The sequence below is a fragment of the Haliotis rubra genome, unplaced genomic scaffold (assembly GCF_003918875.1).
Source record: "Haliotis rubra isolate DU_JTF1 unplaced genomic scaffold, ASM391887v1 Scf76, whole genome shotgun sequence".
NCBI lineage: Eukaryota > Metazoa > Mollusca > Gastropoda > Lepetellida > Haliotidae > Haliotis > Haliotis rubra.
The window spans coordinates 2090912-2103575 of record NW_025767479.1 but is presented as its reverse complement, the minus strand read 5'-3'; the positions used below and the strand labels follow the sequence as shown (position 1 = coordinate 2103575).

Below are 12664 nucleotides of genomic sequence, written 5' to 3'. Positions count from 1 at the left end.
GTCAAGGTGTTTGCCAGGACAAAATGTCCATGGATGATGGAAGAAACAAGCCACGACAAAATAGATACCCTTGATTTACAACAATGTGAGTCAAAATTGTGATTGCAGCATCATTTTACAGTGAAGGTTGATGATCTTACCTGTCAATTATATATTTATGCTCACTATTATATGTTTTTTATTTTCTTCAAGAGTAATTTCCTCATTAACATTTTAAAACCAGAAAGGAGGGACGAGAGGAAGAAACAGAATTACCCCCATCCAGTTCGTGAAAACCCAATTCCACAATCTTTCCTAACAGAAACGCATCAGGAGATTTTTCATTTTCTTGACCGATCAGCGTTAATGGATATATCCTGAAGTCGGTGCAGCGGTGCCCATCCATTTCCTTACTTAAAGACGTCGTTACATTTAACATCTTGTTTTAGTGGAGATTTTGCGAGGTTTGACTGACTGTGTAAATGGAATTTGTGCAGGTCAAGAAAGGGATGATGGTATTATGAAGGACTGACTGAGTTTAGTTTTACGCCGCTTTTAGCAACGTAACGGCGGGGGACGCCAGAAATGGGCTTCACACACTGTACCCATGTGGGGATTCGAACCCGGGTCTTCGGTGTGATGAGCCAACGCTTTAACCACTAGGCTAGCCCACCGCCCCACTTTGGCAATCAATAGGAGCGAGCAGTCTATACTGAATATGATTTGAAGTAATCACGTTGCATGTCGCCGTCAACATTGTGATGGCATACAGCTGGAGTAAATATATAATGTATACAATAATAAGAAAGGGTCGACACCATATCCCGCACAGAACACTGCAGTCTTGTTTCGTTGACTTTTTAGTATGGTGTCTGACAAGCAAGTGAAATGAAATTGCACAAAACGTTCGAAAGCCAGAAGGAATCTCTTAAAGTTTTATTTTCAGGTTTCAAAGAATGTCATCTTCATCTTCATCCGACCTGCACGACCCGGACAGAGGCTTCTTCAAGATTATAGAATCCAACGACTGAACCTGGCGTGCACTCGCTATTCTCGACTTGACCAATGACCACTTGTTCCCCAGTGGTCAGTGGACAAACGATTGGCGCACCCATATCGCCCTGAAATATAAATACCACTTCGTCAGGTTTTTTTTAACAAATGGACACTAACGGGATCGGGTAGTCAGGCTCGCTTACTTGGTTGACACATGCCATTGTATCTCTATCGCGTAGATCAATGCGCATCACTGGACTGTCTGGTCCAGGCTCGATTATTTACAGACCACTGCCATATAGCTGGAATATTGCTGAATGCGGCGTAAAACTAAACTCACTCTCACTCAACTTCACATTCCAAATTGTGGTATGGTACGCTCACCTTTTAGCAAACAAGCTTTTGTCACTAATTCAAACTAGGAATAAATGAACAGTCGGAATCGTATATTAGATTCTTCATGTGACCTAGGTTGTTTTTAATGTAGAAAGGGTGTCGCTCTTATTTAATAAAATTCTCACGAAGATAGTTTTTCTCAGTTTATGTTTAATTTAGTTGCGTGATTTATGCCACTTCAAAGGGTTGGAACCAACATTGGTATATGCTTAACCCAACGACCTACTAAAATCTGTTCTTTTCTGAGAAAGCATACGACATATATGCTACTGTCTATATAGAGACAGAAAATACAGTATTCACGCGATACAATACTCTTTGAGCAGGACATGTTGACCAGCAGTGACCATTGCAACGTAGATAACTTGTCTTTGTGCCCACTGCCTATATTTATTATGAACAAATAGACATATTTTAAATCACATTTTAAAATCCGATAGTCAATCATGTTCGTTCATCTTGGAAAATCTTATTTCCGTTTACAGGCATAAAGTTGACAAGTTAGAGTATTCTTGCGCAAACCCATCATCTCAAATGAAAAACAAAATTGAATAATCTAAATCTGAAAAATGTTAAAATTAAATCAAATATATCAAGATGAATCTCAGCATACGTCTATGATAAAACACCAACCAGTGGTTTTATTACCTGACAGGTAGACCCAGTTGGAGAGAAGAAACAGTTGTACGTTTGACTGTCTCCAAAGAAAATGTTTTGTGACGAGACCTGAATGAAGGCCAAACACTGGTCAGTTGGCTGGAGACTCGGAATGTCCAGGTACTCGAAGCTGCTCCCACCGCTTAAGTCTGTAACGAGAACACTAGCGCAGTCAAACCTCCACCCTTATACCAACATACAGGAAACTTCATCCATCGATTTGGTCTAAAAACATGATCTCTCGTACGACCGAACCTCTTCTTGTAATTTAAGAAACCCGAAGTTAGATCCACCTATTTGGTCTACAACATTAATTCTTATAAAGGTATACCTCCACTCATGATTTTCAGATAATCTCGAAGTGTGACCTACATATACGGTCCACAACAAGAACATTGGCACAGTAAAATCTCCACTCATAATTTTCAGCTAATCTATAAGTGTGACCCACATATACGATTTGGCACAGTAAAACCTCCACTCATAATTTTCAGCTTATCTATAAGTGTGATCCACATATACGGTCCGCAACAAGAACATTGGCGCAGTAAAACCTCCACTCATAATTTTCAGCTAATCTATATCCACGCACAGTCAAGTGTGACCTACATATACGGTCCACAACAAGAACATTGGCACAGTAAAATCTCCACTCATAATTTTCAGCTAATCTATAAGTGTGACCCACATATACGGTCCACAACAAGAAGATTCGCACAGTTAAACTTCCACAGATAATATTGAGATATTCTCGAAGAACAACCGCAGGGTACATTTCCAAGGCGACAAAGTCCTGGGTCCCGTTCCTCAAAGCGATCGTAGCTCTACGACAGTCGTAAGTCTATGTTAAAGTATGGGAGATACAATCATCTCACAGCAACGATCGCTTTGAAGAACGGGGCCCTGAAGTGTACATGGCGTACACAAATCTGAACCAATTGACCAGTTGACATTCTGGTGGTGGGGGCAGGGGGCCGTTTGTATTGTCCTGGAACGAACATCTGTTGTCTGGTCCTACCAAAACACTCCACACCCATCCCGCTTCCTCCACTCCCCCCTCCCCCACTCCTCTCCAGCCCTCCCTCACTGGAAAGCTAAAAGGTCAGCCCTAAAATGAACTCATCTTTATTAATTCGTTCACATTCTGCAACATTCACTTCTAATACAAGACAGTAGTAATAATGAACACAGATTAATATTTCGTCTCTGACATGAGCATACTTTGCAGAAAAATATATATGTTCTAAAATATAATCATATAATATACTAGGCACATAAAGAAACTGTGCATACAAAAATTTAAAATGTAAATTTATCAAACCTGTGTAGACACATAAGGATTTAAACTCAGAGATAAGTGACATGTATCCAACATGCATGCACGTGCCACGTTCCGTGACGTCATTGGATTCGTCCTTGAGACGTGCAATACGTTGTTGCACGTGCATTCCGGGAAAGAGAAACAGAGCAAATCAATGCCACACAATACTGTCACTTTGGAAAGCTCAACCCCTGCCCTTGCGATCGTTCAAAAACTTAAACGGCTATTGAAACGCATAGCATGCCAAGGCTCACGTCTGCACAACGTCATGAGGCCATTGGGATGGGCCATGGGGAAATGTCTCAACGACAAGTGGCTGCACATTTCCACTGCCACCGGAACACCATTTCTGCACTGGTGAGACGCTACCAGAACACAAATGACGTCATCGATCGTCCACGTTCTGGACGTCCACGTGTAACAACGCCAAGACGGGACAGACGGATAAGGGTGACACATCTTCGCCACAGGTTTCAGACTGCAGTGATGACTGCCCGAACCATCCCAGGACTTCGCCATTTCCACCCCAACACAGTTCGACAACGTTTACGTCATCAAGGGATCAGACCACGACGTCCCGCCATACGGCCTGTCCTGACACAACGTCATCGACAAGCTCGCCAAATGTGGTGCCGAAATCATGTCCGCAGACCCTTGTTTTGGTGGAGAAATGTTGTTTTTACAGATGAGTGTTTTTATAGACGCGTGGGAGAACGTTATGTACAGGCCTTTGTCTTGGAGAGGAATCGCTTTGGTGGTGGTTCCGTGATGATTTGGGGTGGAATAACAGCACGTCAAAGAACTCCTTTGGTGATTGTTCAGGGCAACTTAACTGGTGTGGGCTACAGGGATCAGATTCTTCGACCTGTGGCAATTCCTTTTCTGCAACGTCATGGCCCTGGGTTAACATTCCAACAGGACAATGCCCGCCCTCATACGGCAAGGGTTGCTATGGATTTCTTGCAACACCACAACGTTGACTTACTGCCTTGGCCTGCAAATTCACCGGATCTCTCCCCGATAGAGCATGTTTGGGACGAGATGGATCGACGTCTACGCCGTCTTCCTCATCCGCCAGATAACGTCCTTGACCTTGCAACAGAACTTGAGAGAATCTGGCGTGACATCCCACAAGCCTTCCTTCCACGTTTGATAGGCTCTATGCGTCGTCGATGCACTGCTGTTCTCAATGCCGATGGTGGACCTACCCGTTATTGAGCTTGTGACATGGTCGTTTGACCCCTGTCCCGCTTGTGGACTCGTGACGTCATTGTGATTGACTTTTCAATTGAATTCTCCCGACTTGTTATGGTCTCATGATCCCTCCATTAAAGTTTATATGTACCTTTGACATGGTTATCGTACTTATCAACTGGGATAATATTTTGACAATGCACAGTTTCTTTATGTGGCCAGTATATAATAAAGAGGAGCCCAGAGACCATTTTCATTTTCAGAAACTGTGGTAATGTAGACTTGCCACTTATTTTAAACTTGCATGGACTGGGTATATTTGTTTCAGGGTCCGTATGACAGATTTTGATGAACGGTTTCTCACCTGTGTTACTGGAGTAGCCTCCGGCAGCAACTTGGCACTGGTCCAAGACGATAACATCAGCCATAGCAGCCGTATAGACACAGGCTACTCCGGGACAGCTGCCAGCATCAATGGGTGTGTCTAAAGTAACAGTGATTGGCCCTCCAATAGTGGCAGGAGCCGGGACTGAAATGGGAAATATACATGTACACGAGCTGTTCTGAACACATTCATTTGATAGATCATTTACCACTTTGTGGAAGTGCGAATATGTACATACACTCGATACATGGGTATCAAAACTTGTGGTGTCACTCTGAAAACGTGACTTAGGTCAAATGAGCCTCATCGAGCAGAAAATTGGTACCCGATATGAGGAAGATGTTAGAACCTTTCCGTGTTAATAAAATGTTACTAAAACGGCATTTGAGATCTATCTGGATCTGAGAATTGGTATCTGGGCATTAGTATCTGGGCATTAGTATCTGAGTAAGTGAGTGAGTAAGTGGTTGAGTAGTTGAGTACCTGAGTGAGTGAGTGAGTGAGTTGACTTGTACGCCGCACTCAGCAATATTCCAGCTATATGGCGGCGGTTTGTAGACAATCGAGTCTGGACCAGACAATCCAGTGATCAACAGCACCAACATCGATCTGCGCAATTGGGAACCGATGACATGTGTCAACCAAGCCAGCGAGCCTGACCACCTGATCCCTCTTACGACAAGCATGGATTACTGAAGGTTCATTCTAACCCGGATCTTCACGGGTGAGTGACTGAGTGCTGATTGCTGAGACTTTTGTGGTGTTTTGTGGAGTAGAAAATTATCATAACATGATAATGTAATGTAAGCAACAAACGCACACGCACACATACGTACACGCACATTTCTTAATTTGGACGCGCACATTTCTTAATTTGGACGATTTCATTATAAACGACACCCTTCATCTTGCGGTCTGTAAATAGCTTTATGAGTCTGGATCAGACAATCCAGTCATCAACAGCATGATCACCGTTCTACGCATATGAGACACGATGACATATGTCAACCAATTCAGCGAGTCTGACCACCCGATTCCGTTAGTCGCCTCTTATGTTACTGAATACCAATTCGGGAGCCAATTATGGTATCCCCCGCGGTGATAATACTGAAATATTGCTACAAGCAGCGTACAACCTCACTCACTCAAATGACTAACTCGATTCTGACTCGATTGACCATGGGGCAGTCTCGCACAAGCAGAAGTGACAATATAAGACATGTCTGGCTCTACTAATCTAAGTAAAGACTCTCTAGTCTAATTACTATAACTTCAGTGCGCCAGGTTTTTATAGATTTTACTGCTGTTATAATGTCAGTCTCAGGCTATTTATAGAAAGTCCAGCGCTTGCTGGATCTCACCTTGCAAATCCGAGGCAACGACCGTTCCATCTTGGGCAATCACGCTGAAACAGAAAGTGAATGAGTGAGTGAGTTTAGTTTTACACCGCACTCAGCAATAATCCAGCTATATGACGACAGTCTGTAAATAATCGAGAACGGACCAGACAATCCAGTGAACAACAGCATGATCACCGTTCTACGCATTTGAGATACGAGGATATGAGTCAACTAAGTCAGCGAGCCTGACCACCTGATTCCGTTAGTCGCCTCTTACGACAGGGTTACTGAAGATCACTTCTTACCCGGATCTTCACGGGTAGCTCAAAATGACACGTATCAGTGATGAAGTTTATTGTAAAAGTGAAGTGTTTAATGGTCATGGGTGTACATGCACGTAGCTACGAAATTGTTTTAGCTAGAACCAATACGTGGCTACAATTCACCGCTTGACGTAACCAGCAGCTACTGAAACGAATGTGGGTTGTCTAGATCTTGGGGTCGTTAATAGCTCGACCAACAGATGCTGACACGACGTAGAGACGCAACATTGCTGAGTCAATACATAGGTCCCCTTTCAAGCACAGTCCCTGAATATAATTTATTCAATGGAACCTTCAAATCTGCGATAACCCCTGACAAAATCAGAATGGGGTGTAGTACATATTTAGTGTGATCTCTGTAAGCAAATCGTCTTATTCCAGAAATAGATTGGGGTCAGTCACCTTTACGTCTCACAAGCCATATAGAAGTTTAGATGAACAGGCGTCAGTTGATTTATATTAATTTATGGACACGTTTTAGAGATTCATCACGGACTGTTAGTAGCTTAATGCGTGAGTAAGTGAGTGAGTAAGTATGGTTTTACGCCCCTTTCAGCAATATTCCGGCAATGTCACGGTGGGAGACATCAGAAATGGGCTTTACAAACTGTACCCATGTGGGGAATCAAACCGGGCGTGACGAGCGGACGCTTTAGCGTATAGGCTGACCCACCGGCCCCTTTGGTGAGTAAAGCCGAAATTGATCCAGATCGAAGACGTTAGTGAGTGAGTGAATGTGTATGTAGTTTAACGCCGCTTTTAGCAATATTCCAGCAATATCACGGGGGGAGACACCAAAATGGACTTCATACATTGTACCGATGTGTGGAATCGAGCCCGGACCTTCAGCGTGACGACGACAGTTAAGCTTATCATTAGGCTCCCCACCGCTCCTCAAAGACGTAAGGGGCAGTGGGGTAGCCTAGTGGTTAAAGCGTTGGCTCGTCACGCCGAAGACCCGGGTTCGATTCCCCACATGGGCACAATGTGTTAAGCCCATTTCTGGTGTCCCCCGCCGTGATATTGCTGGAATATTGCTAAAAGCGGCGTAAAAACTAAACTCAGTCAGTCAGTCAAAGACGTAAGCCACTGGAAACCACAATTCTGGTGATTCTGGTACAAACAAATGATCTGTAACTCTGTATAGAGGATTAGGAGGAATGAATAGGGTTATATGCCGCTTTTAGCAATATTCCATCAATATCACCGCGGAGTACACCAGAAATGGGCCTCACACATTGTACTAATCTGGAAAATCGAACCCGGGTCTTCTACGTGACGCGTTAACCACTAGACTTTATGCAACAGGGACAAATGTGCATGAAAATTGTTCTTTACTTACTTGGCTCCGTTTGCGAACAACGCGCAGTTGGCTGGTAGCGACAGTGTCGTAGCAGACGTGATGACACCCGTGCAAACGGTGATATTGGCGGCCTGAGGAGCGACAATAGAAACAAGACCCGGAAACTCGTCACAGCTGGTGATGGCGTTAGCGTTAAGTAGCCTCTGTCGACACCGTAGTCGTGGCTGTTGCTGGACAGACTGCCAACATAACATAGCGTATTAAGATGACGTAGAATCTAGCAGACGACAAGGAAAACAAATTTAGAGTTATCTCCCTTCCATCGATTTGCATTCGCAAAACATCGGTAATTTCCGTACATCACACGTGTCTCAATTATTCGAGATAAAGAATTACTTATACGAAGTACCAAATGAATTCACACAGTTCTGCATTCCCAGCGGATATCATAGACAATATTAAATAACAGAAGAGCGCTCACCAAATCAATGGATGAGTCACACTTTCTGTGTGAAATCACGGGCACTCTAAAACATATAATACATAAGATCGATCTGATCATGTGGACTTCGATGACGTGCATCGGTCATATCAGCAAGCCTGACCACGGACTCCACTCCGTCTCTACGACAAGCATGGGTTTCTATAGATCAGTGCTCCGGATGTTCAGGGTTAAACAGGAATGAAAACCTACATTGTTGAATCAGGGTAGTTGTGGTGGTGGTTGTAGTTGTGGTGGTTGTAGTAGTTGCTGTAGGAGTCGTCGTTGTTGTAGGAGTCGTCGTTGTTGTAGGGGTAGTAGTTGTTGTAGGAGTAGTTGTTGTAGCATTAGTAGCTGTTGTAGCAGTAGCTGTAGCATTTATACTACAATCGCCCGGATTTGATGTACATTTGCACGCATTACGGTCTTGTAGATAGGGTCTGAATTTGCCGTAATATCGAGAATCTGAAAAAACAAACGAAGAAAACATTATTGATATATAAATCTTTCAGGAATAATCGGCGAGGAGTTACGGGTCGTCTCTCCCAAGTGGATTAATTTGGTGTGTTCTGAGATTTATATATTATTTATGTATTTGGTCAGGTTAAAATCCGTAATGCCGTGGTGTCAAATGGTCTTTTCTTTTGTGGAATTTTAAGACAAAAATATGACAGACGGTTTCATAGGTGTAGTGTTGTATGTTTCAGTTAAATATTATTTTATATACAGATTGGTAACAAGTTGAAATCGTCCGGGAGGCGAGACATCCGGATTATCGGAGTCCGGACTAACGGGGCTTCACTGTCTTGTATATGCCTAAGAAAATGTTTTGGTTACTATACTGCTGTCACATGATACTTCTTTATTTGCGATGACATAATAAATAGATGACATCACCTTCTATCATCACTTTACTATGTACCAAGCAATGAAAGCAATCCTGGAACCAATGAAAGGAACTAACCAAAGAACACGAAGCACTTTAAAGGTAATGATGACTGTTGAGTACTGGGAGTGAGCTCCCTATTGGTAATCTGTGCACATTTCATCCTTTAAGTGACACATCGGAGACACTGTGATCAGTAAGCTGGCACTAAATGGGTACCCGATAGTAACAATGATTGCAAACTGCTTGTGGATATACATGAAATAGAGGCTTGCCATTGGCTATATGCGCCGCAGGACTGTGAATGCAAACTGATCCTTTTTAATTCTTGTATAGCCGATGAGCCGGTGTTGACTCCAAGATGAAGAATTATTTCTTGATCATTTTCAGGCTTATGATATGAAAAGATAGATTATTAAACTTGTCGTTGTCAGCACGATGCGTTCACAGTACTTAACTCAACTGTTTATTAAGTTGTCAACATGCTCAATTTTTTTCTGTACAAATATTTCTGTAATTGCATTCATTGTTTCAAATGTCATAAAAGTGATAGAAAAAATGGACTCAACACGGTGGAATATTTTCTGCATACATATTCCGGGCAAATGAACACATTTCAATAATCTAGCATTCTATAATGCTTATTATCGGCAAAACTAGAACATAGAACAAAGTATGATATTTATTGCAATACACACCGTTCTTGTCACTGGTTAATATATTTGGCCGACGTAATTCAACCAATGACAATTTCAGTGATAGATATTGGACGCCAGTTTCCGAGTATATGATCATGACATTCAAACCAGGATATATACTTAGAGAAACTAATAATAAAACACAGGAAAATTCAAGTGTTCCTTTAATATTTTCCACTTTCCATCACCAGCTTTGCGAAGCGCTGTAGGGGAAAACCTGAGAATATTTAGGAACACTGCTGTCAAGTGGTGTTCCCTCATTTGTTTCCCTTAGTATATTATAAATATAGAAACGTCGGCGTGCACCGGAACACATGGAACCGTTGGGGAAAACAAGGGAAAACTTAACACATGGAACCGTTAGGGAACACAAGGGAACCGATAACACTTTGAAACCGTTAGTGAACACAAGGGAACGGTGAGGGGGCACAAGGGAACCGTTAGTCAACACATGGGAACTCTTAACACAAGGGAACCGTTCGGGAACACATGGAAACCGTTAGGGAACACAAGTGAACCGTTAGTCAACACAAGCCAACCGTTATCACATGGAACACGTTACTCAACACAAGAGAACCGTTAACACAAGGGGACCGTTGGGGAACACAAGTGAACTGTTAGTCAACACAAGCCAACGGTTATCACATAGAACCCGTTACTCAACACAAGAGAACCGTTAACACAAGGGGACCGTTGGCGAACACAAGGGAACCGTTAGGGAACACAAGGAAACCGTTAGGGAACACAAGTGAACCGTTAACACAAGGGGACCGTTGGGGAACACAAGGAAACCGTTAGGGAACACAAGTGAACCGTTAGTCAACACAAGCCAACGGTTATCACATAGAACCCGTTACTCAACACAAGGGAACTGTTAACACATGGAACCGTTGGGGAACACAAGCCAACCGTTAACACATGGAACCCGTTACTCAACACAAGAGAACCGTTAACACAAGGGGACCGTTAGGGAACACAAGTGAACCGTTAGTCAACACAAGCCAACGGTTATCACATAGAACCCGTTACTCAACACAAGAGAACCGTTAACACAAGGGGACCGTTGGGGAACACAAGGAAACCGTTAGGGAACACAAGTGAACCGTTAGTCAACACAAGCCAACGGTTATCACATTGAACCCGTTACTCAACACAAGGGAACTGTTAACACATGGAACCGTTGGGGAACACAAGGGAACCGTTAACACATGGAACCCGTTGGTCAACACAAGGGAACCGTTAACACATGGAACCGTTGGTCAACACAAGAGAACCGTTAACACATGGAACTGTTGGGGAACACAAGGGAAAAGTTAACACATGGAACCGTTACTCAACACAAGGGAACCGTTAACACATGGAAACCGTTATGGAACACAAAGAACCGATAACACATGTAACCCTTAGTCAACACAAGGGAACCGTTAACACGTGTGACCTTTAGTCAACACAAGGGAACTGTTAACACGTGTGACCTTTAGTCAACACAAGGGAACTGTTAACACAAGGGAACCGTTGGGGAACACAAGGGACCCGTTAACACATGGAACCCGTTGGTCAACACAAGGGAACCGTTATCACATGGAACCGCTGGGGAACACAAGGGAAAAGTTAACACATGGAACTGTTAGTGATCACAACGGAACCGTTATCACATAGAACCATTAGGGACCAAAAGGGAACAGTTAACACTTGGAAACCGTTAGTGAACACAAGGGAACCGTTAGGGGGCACAAGGGAACCGTTAGTCATACAGGGGAACTGTTAACATAATGGAACCTTTGGGAAACATATGGAAACCGTTAGGGAACACAAGGGAACCGTTAGTCAACACAAAGGAACCGTTAACATATGGAACCCGTTGGTCAACACAAGGGAACTGTTAACACATGGAACCGTTGGGTAACACAAGGGAAAACTTAACACATGGAACCGTTGGTCAACACAAGGGAACTGTTAACACATGGAGCCGTTTGGGAACAGAAGGGAACTATTAACACATGGAACCGTTAGTCAACACAAGGGAACTATTAACACATGGAACTGTTAGGGAACACAAGGGAACCGTTAGTCAACACAAGGGAACTGTTAACACATGGAATCCGTTAGTCAACACAAGGGAACTATTAACACATGGAACCGTTAGGGAACACAAGGGAACCGTTAGTCAACACAAGGGAACTGTTAACACATGGAGCCGTTTGGGAACAGAAGGGAACTATTAACACATGGAACCGTTAGTCAACACAAGGGAACTATTAACACATGGAACCGTTAGGGAACACAAGGGAACCGTTAGTCAACACAAGGGAACTGTTAACACATGGAATCCGTTAGTCAACACAAGGGAACTATTAACACATGGAACCGTTAGGGAACACAAGGGAACCGTTAGTCAACACAAGGAATCCGTTAGTCAACACAAGGGAACTATTAACACATGGAACCGTTAGGGAACACAAGGGAACCGTTAGTCAACACAAGGGAACTGTTAACACATGGAGCCGTTTGGGAACACAAGGGAACTGTTAACACATGGAATCCGTTGGTCAACACAAGGGAACCGTTAACGCATGGAACCGTTAGGGAACACAAGGGAAATGTTAAGACATGGGTGAGTAAGTGAGTTAGTCAGTTGAGTTTTACGCCGCACTCAGCTATATTGCTGCTATATGGCGGCGGCCTGTAGATAATCGAGTCTGGAC

General features: G+C 43.3%; 1 protein-coding gene across 1 annotated transcript; it reads right to left on the bottom strand.

Annotated features, from left to right (window-relative positions):
- Positions 1-900: 900 nt before the first annotated feature.
- LOC124260368 lies at positions 901-8825 on the bottom strand. The gene is made up of 5 exons (XM_046694662.1): positions 7934-8825; positions 6290-6333; positions 4908-5072; positions 2020-2177; positions 901-1100 (listed from the first exon to the last, which is right to left on the bottom strand). Exons 1-5 carry the CDS (start codon positions 8146-8148, stop codon positions 951-953), a joined length of 732 nt encoding a protein of 243 aa, XP_046550618.1. The 5' UTR covers positions 8149-8825; the 3' UTR covers positions 901-950.
- Between the last annotated feature and the right edge of the window lie 3839 nt (positions 8826-12664).